This window comes from Cnephaeus nilssonii (genome assembly GCF_951640355.1).
Source record: "Cnephaeus nilssonii genome assembly, chromosome: 13".
Lineage (NCBI taxonomy): Eukaryota > Metazoa > Chordata > Mammalia > Chiroptera > Vespertilionidae > Cnephaeus > Cnephaeus nilssonii.
In genome coordinates this window covers 39,335,508-39,362,586 of record NC_137084.1, presented here as the reverse complement: position 1 = coordinate 39,362,586, position 27,079 = coordinate 39,335,508, and the positions used below count along the sequence as shown (strand labels likewise).

General features: G+C 41.9%; 1 protein-coding gene and 1 pseudogene across 2 annotated transcripts in view; one reads left to right on the top strand and one right to left on the bottom strand.

Moving 5' to 3' along the window:
* LOC307110095 (proteasome subunit alpha type-1-like) overlaps positions 1–27,079 on the top strand; it is a 152,488-nt pseudogene that overhangs the window by 61,115 nt on the left and 64,294 nt on the right. The window lies entirely within an intron of this gene.
* Positions 17,719–27,079, bottom strand: part of LOC307110281 (interferon-induced very large GTPase 1-like) — a 37,729-nt gene continuing 28,368 nt past the window's right edge. The window contains exon 4 of the mRNA XM_079789329.1: positions 17,719–25,101. Within this exon, the coding sequence (XP_079645455.1) occupies positions 17,807–25,099 (7,293 nt within the window). The 5' untranslated portion in view covers positions 25,100–25,101 and the 3' untranslated portion in view covers positions 17,719–17,806. The remainder of the gene's footprint in view (positions 25,102–27,079) is intronic.

The following is a 27,079-nucleotide window of genomic DNA, read 5'->3' as shown; positions in this document are numbered from 1 at the left end:
AGGTTTTGGAGGGTTTTTAGATTGATGAACACATTGAGGTACTGGCGGGTTCAGCATGCTCAGAAAGAGCAGGGAAGCTCTGCAGCCCTTCCTACATACCTTGCCTTATGCAGCTCTTCCGCTGGCTATTCCTGAGTTGTATCCTGTTTATAAACCAGTGATAGTAAGTAAAGCACTTTTCTGCTATGCTAGCAAAATATCACACTCAAGGTGGGGATGGTGGGAACCCCCAATTTATTGCTGGATTTTTAGAAATGTAGGTGACAACCTGGGATCTGCAGTTGGAGTCTGAAGTGGGGGACTGAACCCTTAACTTATAAAATCTGCACTAACTTCGGGTAGTTAGTGTTTGAATTGAATTGTAGGACACCCCGTTGGTGTCTGCAGAGAATCCTAGAATTACCTGGTGTGGAAAACCCACGTTTTATGTCATAATTTCATTAGTAATGAAATTAACATTTTCATTTACCCTGAATGACTGCATCTTATTCTGCTGAAGCCTCCATGAAGCAATGTCCTAGGAGCAGGTACAGGGAGCTCAGCAGGTGTTCAAACAGGGATTTAGAGGTGATAGTAGGAAGCCATTGTCAATTCGAGCTCAAGCCAAGTTTTAGTTCTATTCCTAGAATCATGAAGGTGTAGAAGTGGAGGTACTGGTTCTTTCTTTATACACTGAGTGGCCAGACTATTATGATCTCTGAACACATAATAATCTGGCCACTCAGTGTACTTATGTAGAAGGGAAAGCTTGCAAATCTTGATATGTCAAGGGACCAGGGAATAGTGGCCCCCAGCCTCTGGCTAGTAAGTCCTCTGCTTCTTTCTAACTACCCACAATGCAGTTCTTATACATGGAAAAATCTTATTTTAAAATCCCAACTCTGTGGTCAGTATACACTGAGTGGCCAGATTATTATGCGTTCAGAGATCATAATAATCTGGCCACTCAGTGTATATATTTTTTCTCTAAGGTCAGGGTCTTAAACAGCAATGGATCCAATATTTTTGGAAGGAGTGAGCAAATGGGATTGTGATCATATTAGGCTCCATTAAAATGAGTTTTCCATAATGAAAACCACTACAATATTGAAGATAACAGTAAACCAAACAAAGCCCAAATGGAAACCAGAAACCTTGTATGCCCTGGCCAGTGTAGTCAGTGCTTATAGCATCAGCCAGAGCACCAAAGGGTCATTGTTTGATTCCTGGAGAGAGTGTGTGGGTAGCAACCAACTGATGTCTTTTTCTCACATCTCTCTCTCTCTCTCTCTCTCTCTCTCTCTCTCTCTCTCTCTCTCTCTCTTCATTGTTCCCTCCCATCCACTCTCTCTGACAAGCACTGGAAAGAAGGAAAGAAGATCCTTGAGTGAGGATTAACAACAACAAAAGAAGAAACCTGTAAGCAGTTGAATATAGGAAAATAAATCCCTGATCTATATGCAACTACAGCTGAGGTGGTCCAGGGCTGTAGAGGGGCATGGAGTTTGGGTAGAAACCAGCATAAGCATCTATGGTAATGTTTCCCTCTAGAAATGATGACTAGCTATTTCCAATTTGACTTCCGTTCCTTATGTGGAGTTAATTCCCCTCCCTGATTCATTTCCTAGTATTACTAGTATTAGTTGGAAGAGCTGCCTGTTGTTGAGATTGTAAGATCCTTCAAGGTCAGAGAAGGACTCTGACTCATGTATCCCATCTCCTCGCCCTCCCCTTCTCCTCCAATTTAGGGCTGTGTTTCTCCCCCGCCCCCACCTGCCTCAAGTATTTTAGTAAACGTTTGTGGGAAAAAATTATTTCCTTTTTTTTGTCTGAGTCGCTTGATTTCACCTGCACTTAAATAAATGGTTATCCTCTTCTTGTGATGCAGAAGACCAAAGAAAACCAAGGACACTTCAAAGAAGAGGAGGGACACTATTTAATACACTGGCGGACTCAGGGAACAACCTTCCAAATCTGAGTGAAGGAACATGCTTGGGGCTTTCCTTTATATCTCCCTGTGGTCTTTGTCCCGCAAATATGGATTATGCTTCTGGTCCTTTTCACGGGTCTTGCAAGAAGGCCCCCAGGTGTTCGGGGTATCCAGGCCATATCTGATGGTCTGGCCTGGCGCCAGCATTAATAACCCTCCCTCCGGGGCAGTGCACTGTTCACAGTAATAGGTTCTGCAAGACCAGTATCTGGGAAGGAGGTAGTGACTTAATTATAGGTTATCAAGAATGTACACTGATGCCGAAACCGGTTTGGCTCAGTGGATAGAGCGTCGGCCTACGGACTGAAGGGTCCCAGGTTCGATTCTGGTCAAGGGCATATACCTTGGTTGCGGGCACATCCCCAGTGGGGGTTGTGCAGGAGGCAGCTGATCGATGTTTCTCTCTCATCGATGTTTCTAACTCTCTATCCCTCTCCCTTCCTCTCTGTGAAAAATCAATAAAATATTAAAAAATATATATTTTTTTAAAAAAAGAATGTACACTGAGCTTGTTGGCATGGATTCAGATCACTATCCCCCAAATATCAGGATTACATTGGAATTAGCCTTTTTTAGCCTTCTCACTTGGGTGGCGGGGGAGGGGGGTAGTGGGAGAAGGCAAGAAAATAGACTTTCCTTCCCATAGAATGCAGCCCTGAGAATAATTTGTGTTTAGCTCCCTAAGACACAAATTTGGACTCACCTCCAGAAATGGAAGATGATTAATCTGTTTTAAACCACCAAGACTGGTAAATTGTTACAGCAGCTATAGGACTGTAACAGTTGGTTTCACATTGCACAAAGTATGGGCTCTGTGAATGTGTATTGAATGAATGGTCAAGCTTCCAAAATGTCTCATTCTTGGTTATGATGAAGGGTTTTAGAAGTAAATAGGATGTTCCTGTGAGAATTCCAGCCCAGTATGAAGTGAAGTGACCAGGCAGTTTTCTTCCATTTTCTCTCCTTCTAATCTTCAAACTTTCTTAACCTTTCCAGGCAAACAGGACAGGAGGTAAGGACAGTCTTTGTAGTCATCAGATGACAACCAACTTTGGAATGAGGATGTGGATGAAGATGGCCTGGTTAGAGCTTTTCCTTAGTCCATGAGAGTCATTCATTTGCCAAGAGGGACATTATAATGCTTTCTAAAGGAAATTTAAATAAAGAAATTAGGCTGAGGTAATAATAGTCTTTGATGTGACGATAACAAGAAATGAAACATATCCCAAATGTAAACAAGAAATGTTGCACGCAGTAGCCAGTGTTTCCCAAGTGGTTACTGGTCGACCTGAACAACAAAGGGTCACTGGTTCCATTCCTGGTCAATGCCATGTTCCTAGGTTTTGGGGTCACTTCTGCCCCTTGTCGGGGAGTGTGCGGGAGGCAACCAAGCAATGTCTCTCTCTCACATCCATAAAGGATTTGGCCATGTTGCAAGGTGAAGACTCAGTTAGAAAAATGTAGCACATCATAGTCAGGTGGCCTGGGGGATGAAGTTTACAAAGATCCCTGAGTTTTTGTTTGCTGTGGTGTCAATTGAAACCAGGTGGGCTGTTATTGTCCTACCAGAGCAGAGTGAGTTGGCTTACCCTTCAAGTAGTGGGAATACTGGGTCAGCTTTTGGGATGGAAGATGTGGTAGTAAACTCGTGGGTTGTGCAAATAACATAATCCCTGGTACAGCATTCACAACTCAGGAACATTGTCCCTGGGAAAATATCAGCAGTGGTATTCTGGAGAATTTTTAGTGATAAGGTGAGCCAGGCAGAGTGCTGCAGAGACCAGCAGGTGGCAGCCACCACACACACTTTTCCACCAAGCTTTGGGGAGAGATGCAGGGCAAAGATTGAGACTAAGTTTCTTTTTTTTCCTCCTGCTAAGTAGTGGGCAAGATTTGGGAGGGATATTAGGTTCTAGACAAAAATAAGGGGAATAAAATATTTCTTTACATCATCTGAATTTTAGTGTAAGCCTTAAGATTCATCTTAAATTGCCCTTCTACAAGCTCATTCTGATTTCTTATTGAATAAGCTTTTCACAAGGGGTAAGAGAGGATCTGAGAAGTGCATATCAATTTACCTTTCTTTCTTCCTCTCTCCTTGCTTTCCCATTCTTGTTTCTGGTCTGTCTGTGAGTTTGGAAGTTGAGAGGGTGTTTAAACTCCTACCCGTAGCCCCTTTGCTCCTATGTAATTCCCCCTTCTCTCTCTTCAGAAGAATATTCTCCTGGCAGGAAGGTTTATAATAAATACTTGCATTCAGCAAACCTTTACTAGAGATTCAGTAAGTACAAGGCCCTGTGATAAATACGGTATATATAAAACAGAAAGAACTGACCGACCTTGGCCTACACACATGGAACAGGGGAAAGAGGTAAATGGGCAGTTACACAAATGTTTGTTATGAATAACCATTTGATAACAGAAGGGTTGAGACTAATATTTTAAAAAATATATTTCAATTGATTCCAGAGAGGAAGGGAGAGGGAGAGAGAGATAGAAAAATCAATGATGAGAGTGAATCACTGATTGGCTGCCTCCTGCATGCTCCCCACTGGGGATTGGGCTCACAACCCAGGCATGTCTCCTTGACTAGAATTGAACCTAAGACCCTTCAGTCCATAGGCCGAAGCTCTATCCACTGAGCCAAACCAGCTAGGGCTGAGACTAATTTTTATACCATCTCTTTCTAGTCCCATGTCTGTGAAACTATGCCACATCTCCAATTGGTTATATTCTCTTTATCTTTTCCTAACATTTTTCTTTTGCATTTCCATCCAATTACCATATTTTATTTTGTCCTGTTTTCATTTTCCCCTACCAGTTTGTGTATATCTGTGGAACAAGATCAGTGCCCAATTCACTTTGTAAAGCTCTGGGTCCTGGCAAAATTCTAGATACATAGAAATATTGCGTATAAGACTGTCAGTCTCGGCCTATGAAGATGGATGTACAAACGTGTTAATTGCAATGCTATGTATAATAGTGGAAATTTAGGAACCTGGTTGTCAACAAGTAGAGATCTGGTTAATTATATTCAAAGGGATGATATGCAGGTATTAAATTAAGTACTAAATTAGACTAATATGGTTGATATCAAAAGATGTCCACAGGAGATTTTGAGTGGAAAAGATTATAGGAAATTATGTATACTATATAGTACCATACATGCAGAATTGTACATATTTAACTATGTGTTTATATGCATGAAAGATAGTCATTAAAGTGATTATAGGAGTTAATTTGATGGGTGGGGTTTTGTTTTTTAATTTCTTTTTGTATGTTTGTCCACATGTTTGAAACTTTTTTAATGAATAAATATTATTTTTTAAAAACAACAGAGATTTTAAAAAAATTGCTTCAAAATCTGATTCTCTTTCTCCTATTCAGAATCCTTCACGGTCTCATTGCTTAGTGATTTCCAACTGGGACAACCCAAATTTCCTAGGGACACTTGGAAAGTCTGGATACATATTTGGTTGTTATCACTGCTGCTAGCATCTAATACGTGAAGTCCAGGGATGCTGCTAAAAATCCCCCCCTTTTTTTTTTTTGTGAGGGACAGTACCCCACAAGAAAGAATTATGTACAAACTAGTTATGCAACGACAAATAACAGGCTATGGTATGTATATATCAGGTTTATTTTTTCTATCTTTATACTAATTTATCCTAGTCTCTCCACTTTTGAATATGTTTAATTTTTTTTATAATAAAAAGTTTAAAATTTTCTAAAGAAAAAAGGAAGAAAGAATTACCTATCCTCAAATGTTAACCTTGCAGAAGTTGAGAAATCTATCAGAATGATCCTGATAAAGTTCTTTACCACCATCTGGTGGTAAGAGAAGGACCTGCAATTTTCCTGTAGCTTCAAAGGGAATTCAGATGATTGAAGTAGGAACTAAGAAATAAGATGGGAGGAAAAAAAAAAGAAAAAAAGAAAAGAAAAAAGATAGCTATAGTTAGAATGGGACCCGGGGAAGAGCACAGACAATCTGTGGCTGAGCGAGTCTCTGATGCTATGACTAAGGCCAGTATTTGCTCGTGAGGCTACCATTCTGTATTTGTAATCCTTTCATTAAGATTCCCAGTTTCCAGTTTCATTATGACTCCAGAGAAGCAGAAAACCTAGGTGCTGAGGCAAGAAACGATTTGGGTAAACTTTATAGATATGACTTGTTAGGTAGAAGTATAGGGGATCTGCAATAGCCCCCATATGTACCACCCTACACATAAAGCTGCTCTTTTAGGAATAATTCCAGCCCAGAACACATGGGCCTGAGAAAGCATTCCTTATTAACTGCTATCTCCACCTCAGTTTCTCCTGAGGAATCTATTTGCAGGAACTGGCCTTCTTTATTTGACTCTACCATTCTGACCCCTACCCCAAAGGTCATGTAGAAATCAAATATCTATTCTTACTCTGCTCATCAGTTTTACCTATCCTTTTCTCACCCTCCAGTGTTCTGGTTTCTAATTTTCCCTTACTAATGAGCTGCCCAGCTGGCATCTATGTCTCATGCTCCTCTTCACTGCCCACAGCTGGGCCTTGGGCCACTGCTTACTTTCCTGCCTGCATTCTCTCACTTTTTGAAAGGATGCTGCTCTTTTCTGATAGGTACAGCAATCTTATGTAATCCTTATTTCCTTTTTGCACAGTTTCTTTATTCTCTACAATCCCATGGTTCAAATCCATTTAGATCAGTGGTTCTCAACCTTTCTAATGCCGCGACCCTTTAATACAGTTCCTCATGTTGTGGTGACCCCCAACCATAAAATTATTTTCGTTGCTACTTCATAACTGTGATATTGCTACTGTCATGAATCATAATGTAAATATCTGTGTTTTCTGATGGTCTTAGGCTCTACAGCAGCGGTTCTCAACCTGTGCGTCACAATCCCTTTGGGGGTCGAACGACCCTTTCACAGGGGTCGCCTAAGACCGTCGGAAAACACAGATATTTACATTATAATTCATGACAGTAGCAAAATCACAGTTATGAAGTAGCAATGAAAATAATTTTATGGTTGGGGGTCACCACAACACGAGGAACTGTATTAAAGGGTCGCGGCATTAGAAAGGTTGAGAACCACTGATTTAGATGATAGTGTGGACGATAAAAAGGCCACATGCTAACCTGACTAGCTCAGGGAAGGCCTGCATGGCCATCTGGCAAACTTAAAGACCTAAAGTAACCACAGAGGATGGTCTGAAATTAAAACTAACTAAAAGCAGTTATGGTGGGTAGTCAAGTCCTAGGTCTGTATCTTCCCTGACAAATCAAACTTTACCTTACCTGAGCCTATTGTCTTTTTGCATCTATGATAACATATCATAGAAATGTCAAGGTTACTTGTAACTTCCCTTTTTTCCAGACCCCTCAGGGCACAACCAAATGCCCTGGGTGCCAGGATAGAGACCATAAATTCCTTCATTGTTATTGTTATCATGTTAATTGTTGACTGTTAATTGTCCTGTACCCACATAAGGAAAAGAAGTATGTGTTTGTCATTTTATTTTTTATCCAATCCCAGAGGTTCCTCCCCCTCCCCCTAAATTGCATTCTCCCACCTCTCTAATCTATCACCAATGGATTTCATGTAACCCACTTACATCTCCTCCTTTGAATGTAATGTATAAAACAAAGTGAAAAACCACTACTCTCTGGAGCATTATCCCAATCCGTTGAGATTCTGCTTCCCAGCAATTGTCCACAGTTTGGCTCAAATAAACTCACAAAATTCTTTACAGGTTGAATGTTTTTATGTTAACAACAGCAATCTTTACCAAGGCCACATCCTATTAACCACCTTTACAACTCCCTGTGGGTAGTGGACTCTTGGCTGTCCCTCTGTTTCTCTGGTTAAGGTAATTGCAGCCTCCTGGTGTCTAGTGGTTAAGTGCTTGCACATGATCTATTACTTTCAAGCTCCGTCTTCCCATAGGTGTTCCCGAGAGAGAGACACAACTGGACTTCTCAGTGACGGTGATGCCCTCTCATTGGCACCTTGCTAATGCCGCTGAATGCTGTGTCCTTTGGGCTTTCTCTTTTGGGTCTTCAGGCCTTACATAACTTAATCATTTCACTATGCCCTCTGGCTCTCACGTTTTCTTTTTTATCTTTAAAAGAACTCAGGTATTTCTACTCTGCTCTGTGTGGCCTTTTGATTTCTCTATGCGTCTAAGAGCCTCCTCAGTACAGTGAGTTCGTCTAATTCCCTAATGTCTTTGCTTAAGTCTTAAAAATTATATGCTGAGAATGTGTCCCCAAGGCAATGAATTCTTGCATATAAAGTCTTAGGTAATTCTAATGGGGAATGAATACACTATACTTATATAAAGCTACCCATATTAATCGTAGTAAATGTTAAATGCAGCTTGCTACTCTAACTTGATTTTTCTCTCATAAGTGGAGCTAACATGTTAAAAGGTTTTTCTTTAGTATACTTCATAATCTAGTAGTTTCAGTTCCTGTGTGAACTTAAGGAGCAGTGTGACCTTCAAGGCCCTGGCTAACACACACGGTCCAGACACAGGTATTCAATAAAAAAACAAAGGAACAACAACAACAACAAAAAACACCCAAAAAAAAACCACAGATAGCCAACGCAAGTACTCTGACCACTAGAATCCATATCAGGACCAGCTAGGACACTACCTACAAGTCCACAGCCCCTTCCCCTGATCTCTTTGTTCTGTTTCCCCTCTCCCTCCTTATAAAAACCTCTGCCTGACCTAGCTGGTTTGGCTTAGTGGATAGAGTATTGGCCTATGGATTGAAGCATCCCGGGTTTGATTCCAGTCAAAAGGCACATGCCCAGGTTGTGGGTTCCATCCCCAGCAGGGGGCATGCTGGAGGCAGCTGATCAATGATTTTCTTACATCACTGATGTTTTTTTTAAAATATATTTTTTATATATATTTCATTGATTTTTTTTACAGAGAGGAAGGGAGAGGGATAGAGAGTTAGAAACATCAATGAGAGGAAAACATCTATCAGCTGCCTCCTGCAACACCCCCCACTGGGGATGTGCCCACAACCAAGGTACATGCCCTTGACCAGTATCGAACCTGGGACCCTTCAGTCCACAGGCCGACGCTCTATCCACTGAGCCAAACTGGTAAGGGCTCATCATTGATGTTTTTATCTCTCTTTCCCTCCCTCTTCCTCACTGAAATCAATAAAAAAAATATATTAAAAAAAAAGAAAGAAAAAAACCTCTGCCTTCACTGACCTCTTAATATGGGTTTTTGAGGATGGAAATGTCCCCCATCTTCTCGAGATGCCAGCATTCAAATAACCTTATTTTTGTTTACCAGCACCTGTCTCACTAGTTTGAATTTTATTGCAGCAGGCAGTGGAATCTGGTATTTTTGGTTACTTTCTAGCTCCCTTGGTTGAGGGGCCTCAAAATCCAATCCTAGGGGCTCTCCCCCGGCACCTGCCGCTGTATACTAACCAGTTTTTGTGGCTCATTGGGGTGTAATCTCTTTTCAGTTTTATCAGATCCAGCAGGTCAGCATCTAGTTCTTGTGGGACTGAACCCTAATTATAGGCCTGCCCCCAGGACAGGTATTAAGGTAGCTCAAGAGGGAGACTCTTATTATCTTGAGAGGAGAGGCTTCTGCAGCGTCACCCCAGCCTTGAGAAGTGCCAGCTCTTACTGTGGAGGCCTGGGCTTGCTCTGTAAGCTCTGAGGTTTCAGGGGGACTGCAGAGCTAAAGTCCTTGGGGGATTCACTTGGATGTTCATTCCTTCTTCCAGGTGGAGCTCGTGGAAGCAGACATGAAGGCAAATTGAATTACTAGAGAGCATGTGAGAATGAGGAGGGAACTCAGGGAAGTGGTAAGGTAGATTAATCCAAAAAGAGCCATCACATTTCCAACAGAGAAGATCACACAGTAGGTTCTAAATGCCATCCTTGAAATTTGTTTTTTACTGATTCTCTACATCTGTCCCTTTTTAGAAGAGTTCTACTTGTGGAATGCCAGTGTCAAGAGCTTCATGGGCCCATTCCTCCATGAAACCACATCATGGTGAAAATTATTAAAAAAAGCCAACCAGCCGAAACCGGTTTGGCTCAGTGGATAGAGCGTCGGCCTGCGGACTCAAGGGTCCCAGGTTCGATTCCGGTCAAGGGCATGTACCTTGGTTGCGGGCACATCCCCAGTAGGGGGTGTGCAAGAGGCAGCTGATCAATGATTCTCTCTCATCGATGTTTCTAACTCTCTATCCCTCTCTCTTCCTCTCTGTAAAAAATCAATAAAATATATTTAAAAAAAAATAAATAAATAAATAAATAAATAAAGCCAACTAGCCCTGACCGGTTTGGCTCAGTGGATAGAGCGTCGGCCTGCGGACTGAAGGGTCCCAGGTTCGATTCCGGTCAAGGGCATGTACCTTGGTTGCGGGCACATCCCCAGTGGGGGGTGTGCAGGAGGCAGCTGATCAATGTTTCTCTCTCATCGATGTTTCTGGCTCTCTATTCCTCTCCCTTCCTCTCTGTAAAAAATCAATAAGACATATTAAAAAAAAAAAAAAGCCAACCAATTAGAGTTCCTGGGAATTGTCCTAAGGTCACACAACCAAGAAAGGAACATTTATTAAAGGAAACCCATTAAACTTAGTAAGAACAGTGAAAGAGTCTATGCCATGAGCCATGATTGACCCTTTGTTACAGATTTACCAGGCAACTGGAAAACACACAATGGTACTGGAAAGTTTAAGGAAAAACCCTTTATTTTCAGATGTACTAGTACAGTGACTCCGGGGAGACTGTTTTTCTCTGAATCCTGAGTGAGTCCATAAGGAGAAAGTCTTCCTTTTATATCAGGCTTCCTGACCTTTCATGGGCCTTGCAGCCCCGCCCCCACCCCATGGGTTGGGATGGGAGATGTGAGATTACCCTCAGAGGCTTGGCCTGTCTGGCACCAGCTCCTCTGGGATTGTAAACAGGCTCTGCCTGGCAGGACAGGTATCAGGTTACTGTCACAGATTCAGATAGCTATCCCCCACAGCTCTTATTTCCTCTTCACCTTCCCTCCACTCTGAACAGATGTGGCCAAGAAGATGGGGCTTCCTTTCCCCTCAGCTCCCAGGGTATCTTACTGGCAGGACAGGCAGCCAGCATTTCTCATCCCTACCAACATGCAGTTGCAGAGGCTAAATTGTAGGGGAGTGCTGTGGGGAGGTTGGGGCTCCCCTTTTCCCTCCATGCCTACTCCTCGGTGTAGAAATCCTACTACAGGATGAAATAGGACCTTCATTGCCTCAGCTCACTTGAAGGGCAGAGAGGTTCCATGCTGGGAAAGACCAGCCAAGAAAACTAGAAACTACTGCCCTCACCCAATGTCAATAGCACTGACTCAGAGATTTTTCTCCAGGGGAAAAGGAAGTTTATAATGACAGAGAGCCCTGGATCTTTACCAAAAATGAACTGACTTTATTTGAAGCACAGTATGGGGAAGTTCTAAGGTATACTTGAAAACAATTGAGATTTTGGTGGTAATCAACTAAGAGAAAACTGATAACTCCAAGAGAGCAAAACAATAAATTGAAAACAACTAAGATGAGGAAGGCTGTCAATAGAACCAGTTTTGGGTGAGGGCATATTCAGAATCCAGGTTCCAGCATGTAAAGTTGGAGATATATTTAAGATATCCAAGTGAATGTGCTAAATAGGCAGGTGTTGGATATTTGGGGAGAGGTAGGGATGAGATATGTGTTAGTAGTCATCAGTGTGTAGCTGGTATTTAATGCCACAGGACTGGTGACACATTAAGATAAAGAGTCTAGATATAGAAGGAAGACCAAATATTGAGCCATTGGAGAATGCTGGTAAAGAGAGTTCTAATAGAAGAGGTAGAACCAGTAAAGTAGAGTGTTGTAGGAAGAAAAAAAAGAGTGCAATTGTATTTTATTTGTATTTAATAGCCATTACTCATCACCTACACTGGGGTAACTAACATTCTAGATCAGGGATGGTGAACGTCCAGCCCTGGGCCATAAAAGACCCATGAAATCTTTTGGTCTGGCCCTACCAAGGCATTAGGGATGAGTTAATTAAATTGAGAAGGCTAAAAAGGGCTAATTCCAATGTAACCCTGATATTTGGGGGCTAGCAATTGGAATCCATGCCAGCAAGCTCAGTGTACATTCTTGATAACCTATAATTAAGTCACTACCTCCTTCCCAGATACTGGTCTTGCAGAACCTGTTACAGAGACCATACAACTGTGAACAGTGCACTGCCCCGGAGGGAGGGTTATTAACGCTGGCTCCAGGCCAGACCATCAGATATGGCCTGGAGACTCCCAACACCTGGGGGCCTTCTTGCAAGGCCTGCGAAAAGGACCAGAAGCATAATCCATATTTGCGGGACAAAGACCACAGGGAGATATAAAGAGAATCCGCCTGCATGTTTCTTCACTCAGATTTGGAAAGCAATTCCCTGAGTCCACCGGCATAAATAAAAGTGTCCCTCCTTTTCTTCTAAAGTGTTGCTTGGTTTTCTTTGGTCTTTTGCAACAAAATGTCTGAACAAATATAGCAGGCTAATTTTTAAGTTTATAATTCTGTATGGCCTATGAATGATGTTATAAATATCTCAATGGCCCTTGGCAGAAAAAAGGTTCCCCACCTTTGTTCTAGATGCCGAGCATATGGTGATGAACAAGACTTGGACCCTCTTCTTCAGGAGTTCACAATTGAGAATGTTGTGGAGGCATAACTATATTTCAATGTAATGGCAATGATAATAGCAATAACATGACTAATTACTAGATTTTTTTCTAGTAACATGACTTTTTTCTGGTCTTGCTGCTACTACTACTACTAGTGAGGCAGAAAAGTTCAAATACAAAGGCATGTGAACTACAAGGCCTCAAGCTCTGCCTCTCCCATTTTCATCTTATCAGGAGTATTGCAGATGTTGCCTTCACTGGCCACCTGTTTCCCCACTTTCCCCTCTCCAAGTTCCTGTAATTTAGAGGACCAAGAAAAACCCCAACCATATTGCTATGTGGAGAGGAGAGACAAAGATGAGCTGTGTCAGTAGTCACCCCAAGAGCTTCAGAGGCTGAGGACAACCCTATACCCCTTCCTTGCCTTCCACCCTGACCCCATTGGGGCATCTCTTTCTCCAAGATTGCCTGATCTCTCTCACTCCTAGAGCTTTTTCAGACCTTAAAGAATGATTCTAAAGACTAAAGACAACTACAGTTTTGAGGGAAGGCGAAAAATTGGTATGTTTCCTATGTCTTTCCCACAGTGCAAAGGGTGAGTATGCCAAAACTCAAAGGGGTCAAATTTTATTCACACCCTGTTGCAGTCAGCTTGGGGTCCTATAACATTAAACCAGGCTAGGTGTCTTAGATCCAGAAATTTGGTCTTCAAAATTCTGAAGCATCAAGTTTAAGGTTCTGGCTGATTCAATTCATGGTGAGGGTTCTCTATCTGACAGCATTCTTGCTGTTTGTCACCTTCTTTCTTTCCTTTTATTTTTTAAAATATATTTTATTGATTTTTTACAGAGAGGAAGGGAGAGAGATAGAGAGTTAGAAACATCAATGAGAGAGAAACATTGATCAGCTGCCTACTGCACGCCCCCTACTGGGGATGTGCTCGCAACCAACGTACATGCCCTTGACCAGAATTGAACCTGGGACCCTTCAGTCCGCAGGCTGACGCTCTATCCACTGAGCCAAACCGGTTTTCGGCTTCACCTTCTTTCTTTGGTTCATACATGTGGAGAGAGAGGGATCTCTCTGAAGTCACTTCTAAGGTCACTGATGGCATCCTGAGGGCCCCGTCCTCATGAACTCATCTTATCCTTATTATCTCTCAAGGCCCCCCTCTCTAAATTACATTGGGAGTTAGGACTTGAACATATGACTTTTGCGGGGGTGGAGGAGGGTGGCTCAAACATTTAGTCCATAACACACCCCATTCCCTAGACTTTCTCATATTTATATAATCTCTCTGAGAGACAGACCTACTTCAAAATTTCTCACTGTGAATTTTCATTTTCCTGTAAGAAACTCACATGTTATTAATGTCTGATTTTGTATTAATGCCCATCACCCTCCTTGTCCCATTCCTAAAGGCCTTGTGACTCCTCCTTTCCCACTGCACTTGGGATCTCTTGCTTAAGTTACTATGGAAATCCCCTAAGTCTACTCATGTAGTGACCCCCCAATTCCCTTGTTTCTCTCTTCCTTACTTTCCATGACCCTTGAGAGAGTCATTTCATGGCTTTGACCACATGTGAACCTACCTCTACTGACCCTGCCAGTCTGACCCCTTCTCATCCTGTGGACTACACCTGGCCCCAATGTCTCCTACTCTTGATGATCATGTGATTCTCATCCTGACACACTCCATTTCCTTCTCCTCCACTGGTTCTGAGGGCTTCTTCCTCATTGACCCCAATCCAATGACACTGTAATCTCCATAATCCTGATTCCACATTGATGGCAGCTTTACTCTCTCCACTGCTATCACAGAAAACCCCATTCCTACATAGTTATATTCTCTCTATACCAATGTACTTCTTGCCAGTGTTTTTTTTTTAATTCCTTTAGCACAGCCTCTGTATCCCATCCTATCTAATAATAGAGTAACATGTAAATTACCATCACTCCGCTACTCCCATGATTGGGCAGCGGGAGGCTAGGGGGCGGGACTCGGGGTGGCCTATCCAGCCATTGAGAGGCACGGATCTGCTGCCACTGACGGGGGCTAACCTGCTGTTGAGAGGCGCAGGGGGCGGGACTCCCGCCCCCTGTGCCTCTCAACGGCCAGATCCACGGCCGCTGAGGGGGCCTGCCGCGGACACACAGCTGTGCCTCTCAACGGCAGGGTAGCCCCCCTCAGCAACCGCGGACCATCAAAAGTGGGGGAGCTAGGTGCCTGTCTGCTCCGGCACCAGGCCTTTCAGAAGCCTCTGCTGAGCCGGAGGCTTCTGAAAGGCCTGGTGCACCAGCGGACAGGCACCCAGCTCCACCGCGAAAAGCGAAAGCATGTAGGGGACCCTACACGTGCATGATTCAATCATGCACTGGGCCTCTAGTTTAATAATAATTCTGCTTAAATACCTAAAAAATTTACCACATAACTTTTTTTTATATACAACAAATTTGAATTGAAAATAAAAGTTAATGTATAGTAATTCTTAGTTAAAGGCAATTATGGATTCACTAGATGCTTGATGCATGAAAATATGTGGACGGGGTGTGGGGTGTCCCTCAGCTTGGCCTGCCCCCTTTCACAGTCTGGGAGCCCTCAGGGGATGTCCTACTGATGGCTTAGGCTGCCCTCAGGGTAAGGCGCCACCCTTATCACCCTGCTGCTGCTGCCACTGCCAGCCCCTGTGGCTTTGAGGCCTGAGCCCCAGGCCTCACAGCTGCCGGGGCTCACTGCTGCCTGAGCCCTGGGCCTCACAGCCCCAAGCCACTGCAGCTTTGTCTGGAAGGATGTCTGGAAGACGTCTTGCTGGACCTAATTCCAGCAGGGCATAATAAAATGCAAAAAGTTCATAAAAGGTTGATGAATCTTGAGGCTTCAGTAGGGCTGAACATCTGCATATATTATTGCCTGCTGCCAGACAGCTGGAGGCAGTTCCCCCAACCGGAAAATGCCTACTGTATATCAAACCTTACCTTTGATATTTATATTGCTTTGCTTTAGGGCAATTTGTGTTAATAAAAAGCTAGGGGTCCAGAGATTCAGAGAGCTTGGTTACTAAAGCTAAGCTTCCCTGGATTCCCCTAAAATGCCTTTCAAATTTATATTTCATGTCTAGTCTCTTTATTAATTTACTTGCAGCCCTTCTTCAGATTCCTGAGCCCTTCTAGATGCTGAGAAACACCCCAGCAACAGCCGGTCTAATTAGCATATTACCCTTTTGTTAATATAGTTTAACCAAATTAAAACAAAACATTCAGCAAATGTTAACTGAACTTACCTGTTTGCAAGGATGCAATCATGGGAGAGACAGGCACTATGCTATGCAGGGGTTCTGTATCTGTCACCATTTGACTATGATCATACTAGGAGGTTCTTCCAACTCTTACTGAAACTATTTTCCAGAGAAAAAAAATGAAACTATACTGTTCAAGAACACCTTTGCTCTCTCCACTACTAACACAGAAAACAATATTCCTACATAGTCATCTTTTTTTTTCTTCCTATTCCAGGATTATTTTTTTTTTTGAGACATGAATAGTTTGACCTCTAATTGACAGTGTGTTTGAAGCCCTTTGATGGACAAAGATATTGGAATCAGCACTTTAATCTCCAAGCACCGAAGACACAAGTTTTGGACTGCTGTTCCCTGGATTGTTTTTTTCACTGGCTATGGAGTGATAGACAGTGTGCCTGTAAATTGAAGCCAGTGGATGCTCTTATGTCCAACATGAAGAAACTACCTTCTTTGTATCAGCACTTATTTAACTAATCAGCTTTGAAAATCCTACATAAGCCTTTGTTTCAGAAGGTGTAGGTTTTCAGAATGGTGATTTATTTCCCCTTTCACAATCTTGGTTGGTTTTAGAGTGTTTTTCATTTTTATTCTGACCATAACCCTATGATTTATATAGTGTGAAAAGTCTCAAGGGTGCCTCTTGATAAGCAATTCCTTACAGTTTGATACAAAAAAATTCTTATAGAAATGTCAGAACTTAAAAACTGTATATTCTTTGATATTTCATTATTAAAGGAATCTTTTTAAAATCATTAACGGTATAATCAAATCTGACCTTGTTCAAGGCCTTGATTACAATTGCCCTTTTAACCTGCTCATAAATTTTGTTCCAAAAGCCAGTCAGACTTTCTTTCACTTGTATACATATCAGGCTTTGAATACTGAAGCTTTTATAAAGCATAAAGCATTCAAAAGGAACTGAGAAGATGCTAGGGAAGAAAAGGGTGATGATTCAATGAGAAAAAGTTATTTGATTTCTAGTTTCTGCATTTGCTTGATAATGTTTGCTGAATTGATGTAGGCTGTTACATGGACAAGTTTGCATTATTCTTTCCCAGAACAAAATATGTCTAAATATAGCTATGCTTTGGAATTGTCTTTTTATGAATATTTTTTCCATTCAAGGGTTGGAACCTTTTTTTCACAATTTCAGAGATGAGAAAAAATAGTCTTAAAAAATAAAGTTGCCCTAGCTTATTTGGCTCAGAGGATAGATTGTCAGCCTGTGGACTGAAGGGTCCCAGGTTCAGTTTTGGACAAGGGCACATGCCTGGGTTGCAGCCTCAATCCCCAGTAGGGGGCATGCAGAGGGCAGCCGATCAATGATTCTCACCATTGATGTTTCTATCTCTCTCTCCCTCTCCTATCCTCTCTGAAATCAGTAAAAATATATTCAAAAGAAATAAATAAAGGCAATTTGTACATCCCAGCCAAGAATAGCCTATTGGTTTGAAATATTCATACAACTAATGTATAGAAATTTGTACCTGTTTGCAATAATTTTAATTTCCCTCTATGAAAATGACTCTCTCTGATATTTTGTATAGCATCATAGATTTTAAAATAAAATATATTTTAGTAATAGTTACCATATGAAGTAGTTATTTTAAATATTATTTGATTTTTATGTTCATATATTTTAGTAATTTGTTAGTTAACCAGAAAAATTGAAACAGAGAAATGAAGTCTTTTCACAGAAAATCTCCAACTTTTGAAATGATAAATGATGTATTTTTAAATGTTTTATTTGAAAAATGTAAGTAATGTAGATTGACACTGTGAGGAAGAGGTATTTTAGGATTGTTCAAATACTGTGACTCTTGTTCAGATTCTGGTACTCTTTTGTGGGCATTGATTATTATTGCTTTTCCAAGTCATCAAGCACATCTTCCTTTGTGATGTTGGTCCATGCATGAGGGATTTCACCTCTACCTATAAATTTATTCTGGTATTTTTCTTCTAGGTTTGATCTGAAGTGACAGAGAAACCATTTCCAGTATGGCTGGGTGGATGTGTCTGGGGTGATGCTCCATGTGGCATATTCCCCTCCTGCCTGTCGATAGGTCTTATGTGGGGTTTTAAGACCACAATCCAAAATAAAATAACAATCACTTGCTACCAAACTAGTACAGAAGTCAATGGTAAAGTGGTCTGTGTTAATCCATTTCCATCCTCTGACAGCCTGAGGACGGTGGAAAGGAACACTGTGGTCTCCGTCATGGTTAGGGATTGTGTTTGTACAGATTGCTCCACAGAAGGGACACTGTTTCCAGCAGCCACAGAGATGTTCAGAGAGCATTTTCTGAATGTCAGAAACCATGTCTTCTTTAGACTTACTCAAACACTCCCGTTCTACTGTGATCATTGCGGGATCCAAAGCTTCACTCATGGCTTCTTTGAGAAACTCAATGTCTTTTATCTCCTGGTGTTCAATGCTTACCAAGTCTTTTCGTGGGAAATTCAAGTTACTCCCCAGGTGATCACAGAACAAATCCAACCACCCAGACACAGTGCTGCTTTTATCTTTGGCTATTGGTGTGGATTCATGAATAGCTGAGAGGATGGCATTCTTGATGTCACCTATACTTGTTTTTAAAAAAGTTTTTATTTTTTTACTTCTCTGGTCTAAACAATATATTTTAATACAGTTTTGAATGTAATCCTTAAAAAATGATTCGGGATGATGAATGTACTTCCAGTAATCATCAAAATTTTCGTTTTCTGCCAAAGAGATAAGAATGTGTTTCTCCAGGTTAGCCCTGTTTCCATTGAATGCTGGGCAGGTAGCTCGCATGTCCCCCGCAATTTTAGGGGCCATTTTTTCCCAAATCGTGCTGGAGACAGCAGGAGTGAGTTTGTGCCATAAAAAATCAACTAATGTTTTGATTGACGTTGCTCCTTGACAAGAGATCTTAAAACTCATGAAGAAATCATCTTTCTTGCTTTGCAAGTAATTTACAGGATCATTTGCTCTTTTGAATGCCCTATGCATTTTCTTAAAATCCTCAGATGCTCTTTGGAATAAACACAAAGATAAGTCAATTTTGTACTTACTTGTAAATGTGTATCTTTCTTCAGTGGGTGCAGATTTCACCTCCTCTTCTATAATGTTCAGGATTTCATGAAAATAACTTGGATCATAATCACATTGTTGCCCCTGAAGGTTTTTAATATTTTTAGTGTATCTTGAAATAATGTAGTCAGTAGTCCTCTTTATGGACTCTTTATCATGTACTTCTAAGTTCCTTGTTAATAAGCCCAACCACTTGGTCATTTTGACATGATTTTCATAACTGATTTCAAACTCCTTTCTAGACTTTTTCTTCAGTATATTCACCATGTCTGTCTCCTTTTTAAAATAGTCCAAAAGGGTGTCTTCAGAATCTACATCGATGTTAGGCTCTCTGCCTGGAGGGAGAGTTGAGGACACATCACAGACCCATTTTCCCCAAAGTTGATTGAATTTGACAAGTAACTCTTCCTCACTCAATTCTTTATCCTTTACAGTTAAAGCCAATTCTCTGCTTCTTTCCAATAATTCCTTTTCATAACCTGACTTTTTGTTATCCAGTATTTCTTGATTCTTTTTGTAACTGATATGTCCCTCAGCTTTATTTTTGCTCTCAAAAATAAGTGCCTCTTTAAGGTGTATTAGTTTGTTTTCAAAACTTGCTTTCCACTGAATCATTATTTCACTCTCTGGATCTTCATTAAAATATTTTTCAAGTTCTTGCTTGATGGCTTTATATTTTTTGGTAACTGGAGCCTCAAGTGAGCTTATTGTCAGTTCCTGGATTTTTCCATTCTTAATCTGATTGATGAGCTGGTTCTGCAAGTCTAGCACATGACTCCTCAGTTCCCAGGTCCAGTAGTTATACATAGTTTCCAATTTGGTCATGGCCATGACCTCTCGGGTGTTCCTGAAACTGAAAATAAAGTTCTCACTCACCAGGGCTCTCCACAAATCTTGAACTCGTAGTTTCACATCTGAGATCTTCATGATGCTGCCCCTAGACTCCTGTTTGGCAGCCATAAGAATTCTGCTTTTCAGTTCCTGGACATTGTGGCTGTAGCGAGGATTGGGAGGGGCCATTGGGGGATTGCCATCCCAGAGGTGAGCAAAGTAGTAGACATGAGTATTGACATCAAATTTAATGACATCACCAAAGCGGGTTACATCTGAGCACTGTTCTTGCTCAGCTGCTGTTGCCGCCATTTCATCTAGTCTCTGCTCTAACCGCCTCCTTCCTTCCATAGTTTGGTCTTTAGCTGTGACTTCCCCCACATTCTGATGGACAAAAAGGCAACTTGGGGAGATTTTTACTTGTTTCATCCTCATAAATGCTTGAACCACTATTTGTAGAATATCTTGCATTTCTGATGGATTTTCTCCAAAAATATTGATCAGAGTTAAGTTTCCAAGTCCAATGACAAAGGTTGCCAACTCATTGTCACGATTTTTAGATTTACTGCTGAGTTCTGGGGCCCGAAGGCCTTCTGAGTCCACAACAAGCACAAAGTCAAAGCCCAGTTCCTCTGTGAAAGTGTCCTCGACCTTCAGGAGCTGCATGTAGGCCCCCCGGGTACACCTCCCAGCACTGACAGTGAACTGCAGCCCAAAAAGTGCATTCAGCAGAGTAGACTTCCCTGAGCTCTGTAGGCCAAGGATAGAGAGAACAAACAGCCGTTTGTTTCCAAGTTTCTCAGAGACCTTGTCAAAAACAGCTCCCACCCACTTTAGAGGCACATATGAAGCATCCCCATCCATCAGCTCAATGGGAATACCAGATATCATCAGATCTGCAGCAATCTGGGGAAGGGAGCAATAAGGGATAGATTTTGTGTGGGAAGCTTCTTCTAGAGCTTCATAGATCTGGCCAACTTCTCTGAGAAGTTGCTCAATTCCAAACATAGAGTTATTAATCTCTATGGAGATAGCTTCTATCTCTCTTTGCCAGCGTTGGAGGTCAGTGCTCTTTGGTGCCTTTTGCTTTTCTGTTTGTATACGTGACCACAAATTGCTTTTCTCTTCATTCAGTTTTTCCAAGTGTCCTGCAGTCAGGTTGTCCAAAAACACACTCAACCATTGCAAAAAGTAGTGTGTGGTTTGAGTTTCAGAATTATTTTGGAGAATTTCAATGACAGAATGCATCAAGTCATTGAGAGGAAAGGCTCTGCTCAACTGTTGCCTCCGGATTCTTTGTTTTTCTGTCTCAATCTCACTCTTGTGTTGTTCAATGCTTCGATTCCCTTTTTCTCTTAGATGATAGAGTTCTTTGTCCTTTTTACACCAAAGGTGCCATAGGTGTCCCTGAAGGGGCAATAAGTTTTCCTTCACCTGAGATATATTCACTTCTTTCAGTAGAGTCATTAGGACTTCTGCCTTTTCCCTGGCTTCCTTGCATTCTCTCTGGTCTTCATCAATAAGAAATCCCTGTTTGCGAGCCATTGGGGCAAGGTCTTCTAAGCTGAAAGCTGTGTTTGAGAGCTCCATCAAGTGTCTGATTGTAGTAACAAGCTCCTCTGTTAACTCTGCTTCATTTCTGTTCTTGATTCCAATTATCACTTTTTTATTAGAATTATTGGCCACGGTTTGTTCTTTGTTATCAAGTAAACAAATCAAAGGTCTTGGTGACTGACTCAGATCATGAATAATTTTTCGATTTTCTTTATTGTCATCAGAAGTTGACATGAGGACGACAATGAGAGAAGATACCTCCTGCAAGAAGGTGAGTTGCTTCTTATGTTCTTTGGCATCTCCATGGAGATTGGTGAACGTCACACAGTTGTCAAATCTGTCCTGATCTTCCCCCCCAGGGCAGAACCAGCAGATTTCCACAACTCCCCCCATCAAGAGACAGTCTTTGGTGCTCCCTCTGCAATGGCGGTGGAAAAAGACATCATGTTTACGTTTACTGAGAAGACAGTTCATGATCTGAGATTTGGAAGCAGAGAAGTCATTTCCAACTCTTATAAAGGACACAATGGGGGTAGAGACATGACACATCTGCTTATTCTTATAATTGATCTTATCCTCTCTTGGTGCTTTCCTTGCTTCCTGCCAGCTCCTTCTAATTTGACTGAGAGACCAGAGAGAGAATTCAATTTGAGAATTGCAGGGATTAGGTATGAGAAGAGGGAGTGCAAACTGGCAAATGGAAAGTTTGGATAAAATATACTGTCTGGCGAAATCATCTGCACAGTGAAGAATTGCCATCTGAATATCCATAGGGTGAATATGGGGCCTAGAATTAGAGGGTGAAGGATTATTGGGAGTATCCCTGTCTTCAAACAAGTTTTCATATGGATCAAAAATCTCATTTTCCCATTTAGAGGTACTTTGATAGACATGATTCTGTATGTTTTCACCATCTCTGAAGACCAGATATCTCAATCCATAATCCAACATCAATAGCTTTTGCATGAAATAGAAAGGAAGCTCCCTTTCAGAGCTTGGCTGCGTGTTGTATACAGAAGTCTTGTTGATCAGATGAAAGTTAGCTCTGCTCATCCCTTTTGGGTAGTAATGTTTTAATCCTAGACGCTGGAGTAATCTCAGAAAGGCTGTATCTTCTATAACTTCCCATTTGCTATTTGTATTATCATGTGGTTCATAGGATTGTTTCTTTTTCAGCAAATTACTTTGCAAGTTTTTTCCTATCTCATTCATTTGCAATGAAGAGATGATGCCTTCATAGTTACCATCAATGAGCAATCTCAAGTCTTTCTCTAGGTTTTCCCAATCATGATCTGCTCCAGATTTGGAGAGGACATGTGCAACTTCCTTTGATAAATATTGACCCAGGTGATGTCTTATTAATACCAAGCGTTGTATTTTCTCCTCCGGGGAAACATCTGTGAGTCCACTGGTAGCTGTCAGACCTGTGAGCACCAGGAATGCCTGAGCTCTGTAGGTGCAAATGTTTTTGAGTTCCTGGTATTTATCTTGGGCAGTTTGCATTTTATCCAGTAGGAAGTCTAACTCATGAACCCCAAGAGGATACTGAAATTTATTGTTTACCACATGATATCCTGCACCAGCTGCAATAGAAAGTAGCAAGAGTTGTGTGTCTGGCTGCTCTGTTACTTGGAGGTAGTTCAAGAAGCAGCCAAGAGACAAACTGACCTCATAAGTGGCCTTTCTCTGAGCTTCCTCTACTTTTTCGGCAGGCCCTGATTTTGCCTTCACTTCCATGAGGTCATTCTTGGTTTCCTTTAAGATTTCAATTAGTTCAGATAATTGGGTGATGTTCATAGGCTCCTGCTCTAACTCTGACTGGGAGACCCACTTCATGATGAAATGAGCCTGAGGAAAGTTATTCACTCTGTAGATGTGAGGATCCAAAAGGCTCCGCAACTGAGATTTAATAAACTTAGTTGCACTGATGGAAGACGTTTTGCAAAAGTTAACAGTGTTTATCAGAAAATTCTGCAGACCCCAATCTGTGAGGCATATGTTAACCCAAGTGTCATAACTTTTTATTTTTTGAATCAACATTTGCATGAAATTGATCAGTTTTTTAAGCTGGCCTTTAGGATCAAATACCTTCCAAGATTTCACATCCTCTAGGAAAACCCTAGCCTCCTTTTCAACACTCAATAAGTCTTCTCCATCCTGGATCTGGGAAGTGATGCTAGTCAGAGAAGTGTAGGTGTTTTTCAGTAAGCTTGCTAATTGAAATGGTTCATTAAAATCACTTCTGTGATTGTCAAGGATGATGTCCCAAATGGGCACCAGCTGAAGGCCCCGGTCAATGACACTCCAGGTTTGATTACAGGCAACTAGGCCAGCTTTCCACTGATGAAAGCCATTTGCTTCTGGTGGGCCACCTGTGTGAACCACAGATAATTGGAGTTTGGTTTGGAGATTTTGTGAGGTTGTGCTTGGGTTGGCCGTTTCTGAACCAGAGTCTGACACATCCATAACTGCAGCAACTTTCACTCCAAGGCCACTATAGCTTTTACTTATGAAACTGTTCAGGGCCTCTGCTGACTGCTCCTTTACTTGTTCCAGCTGCTCACTTTGGAAACCATCTGAAGTGACTTTCCACCAGTAGATTCCTCCCAGGTGCAGAGGGCCCTGGTTGGCATGAGAGCCAAACCTGTGGAAGAAAGCTTCAGCCCTGTGCCTCAGCAAGGGGAGTCTGTCTGGGCCTGCAGGCTGATGCAGAAGGTCATCAATGCATTTCAGTTCCTGGAGAGCAGCCTTGGAGAACTGGAGCTGATCCATGGGAAAGTGGCAGGAGGCAAGTGGGACATAGCTGAACTTGGTAGAGCAGAAATAGGAGTGCTCAGAAAGTGATTGTCGGGTTTCCTTGGACTCTGAATGTTTTCTGTGGTCCATATCAGCTTCCAAGCAAAGTCCCCAACCTCCGCCCTTGGCTGATGCAGTTACACTGAACCCCAGCTTCTCTGTCATCTGGGTGAACATGGATTCTTCTTGAGAAGATGTAAATTCCCAGGTTCCCATTCGTGTGGTATGCTCAGGGCCAAAGAGTAAGAACTCCTTGGGGACACTGAGTAGCTCTTCTCTCATTTCCAGAAGGCTGCTGTAGGAGCTGGTTTTGTAAATTCCCTGCAGGGCCAGCCCTCCAGATGCCCATCTCACCAGATCTCTATCTGGGAGGTTTTGCCTGTGAGACAGTGTCCTCTCATTGAGGTTGAGTTTTTCCTCCATGTTTCCCATGACTTCTTGTAGGGATTTTTCAGGGGGTGGCCAATACTCATTGGGAAGTTCCATTGCCCTCCTCAGGTCTGTCTTCCCCCCCCTCACTGCCTCTTCTTTTCGTTGCCTCTCTTCTGATTTGAAATATCTTTGCTCCTTCAGTATTTGCTTTCCCCTTCTCTTCTTTTTCTTTATCATTTTCCCCTGAGACTCTTGTAACTCTGAAAGGCTAGGTGAGTGTGACAGCTTGAGTAGCTTCTCCAGGGCCCTTTTCTCCCAGGAATGTTTTGCCTGGGATTTGAGCTTCTGGAGTTCTCTTTCTTCTATGTGTTGTAAGGCCTGGGCACAGCTCACACTAAGAAGTTTCTGCAGCTTTGGCAACCAGTACTCAATTTCCAGTCCTACTTCTCTCAGCATCTCTTGGAGATCTTGCCTTCTTTTCCCTTTGAGAAGGGGCTCATCATGGGGGGACTTTGATGGGTTCATGGCTGTGGACAGAAAAGACAGTTAGTCCTTGCAGGTGTCATCCACATGTCCAAAATGTTGAGAGTACTAACATACAAGTCTTTGAGGCTTTCTCCTCCATTTCTTTCATTGTTCCAACAAATGTATTATTGTTTAAAATTTTTCAGTGTCTGTGTGTGTGTCTTTGTGTGTGTACAAGATATCTTTGTGGGTGCTCTCAACATGTACAGCGATTTAGTTGTCAGGTGAGTTGCAACTTAATAGTCTGGATTTTGGCACTTTGTATTCCACAAAGTCAATTGTATGGAGAGCATTGTGTGAAGGTTGCCATTTGAAAATGTACATACTTTGGTAGCTTGATATTTATTTTAAAGACAAGAGGGATAACACAAGTTATTATTTCTCAAGTTGTTTCTATCAAACATGTGTTGAAATGTTTCCTACCTGTCTCTGTCACTTCTTATACCATTTAATGATAGTTATGTGCTCTCCCGTCTTTTATTTTAAAAAAAATATTTTTAGTGATTTCAGACAGGAAGGGAGAGAGAGTTAGAAACAGCAATGAAAATCATTGATCGGCTGCCTCCTGCAGACCCCCCACTGGGGATCGAGCCCACAACCTGGGCATCTGCCCTTGACTGGAATTGAACCTGGGGCCTTTCAGTCTGCAGGCTGACACTCTGTCCACTGAGCCAAACCAGCTAGGGCAGCTCTCCTGTCTTTTAAAATTGTTGATATTATTAAATATGTTCCCCATTTTACCCCTTTGCCTCCATCTACTCAGCCCCTACCACACCCCAGGCTTTTAATACACTATCACACTATGGTGGGAGTATTGGATGAAAGAAGGTAAGGATATTAGTGAAAGAACATATATACATATTAATGAAAGAACATATATACAAAGAACATATGAACACAGACAACAGTGGAATGGTGGCCAGAGGGATGAGGGGGAAGGGGCTGGGTGGAGGTTGGCAAAGTGTGTGTGTGTGGGAGAGATGGAGGACATCAGTAATAATGCCAACAATAAAAATAACGTAAAATAAATGCAAAAAATTACCAATTTACCAAGGTAGGCAGAAAGAAAAAAAACAACAATAAAAAACTAGAAAGCAATGAATAAGATGGCAATACTCAGTTCTCACATATTAATAATTTCTCTAAATATAAATAGACAGAATCCATCAAGAAAAAGGCACAGAGTCACTAGATATTCTAATATAAGAAGACACAATTAGAGATTAAAAATGGCAGTGGAGCAAGTGGATGCTATACAGAAATGCTCCCAGTACCAAAATGGATTACATATAAAAGACAAACACAAACACAAAAACAAAAACCAACCAAATAAACACACACACACCATCTTGGATTATCAAATGAAGACTCTTATGGAGAGAACCATGGTAACCAAGACCAGAAAGTGGAGACCACATAGAGACCAGTAGGAAGGGCACAGACATGAGATGGATGGTTGGGTTCCCCACAGACAGCAACTGAAGTTCCAGAGAGATATCTCAACTGTAGGGGGTGCGACGGAAAACTCTGGGGTCTAATACACAAGCTGGAAACCCCAGCAGAGAGCACCAGAACTGAGAAAGTTGCCCACATAACATCTGGCTGTGTAAAGCAGCATGGTTGCTGTTTGTCAGGGTGAGATGACTAGAAATGCAGGCACCTTTTTAAAGTGCTAACACAAAACTTTTGTGTGCCTCCTTAGGCTCTGACAGAGGGAGTACAGAGGAGTTGTGTGAGGAGAATCTAGGGTTTGGGACTCTGGAGTTACAGCTTTGAGGACAGACACACTTGTTTCCTGAGCTGAGTCATTTCCTCACACTGTGGAGGTCATCTTTCTCGGGCAGATCTTTACTATCCAGGCAGTTTTTGCCTTGGAGGAAGACAGTTACCTCACCCTATTGGAAAACCCCTTGCCCCACCCTGTGGAGTTCCTGAGGCCCATTAAGAGACTGATAATAACAATTAGCCTCCAGGCAGAAG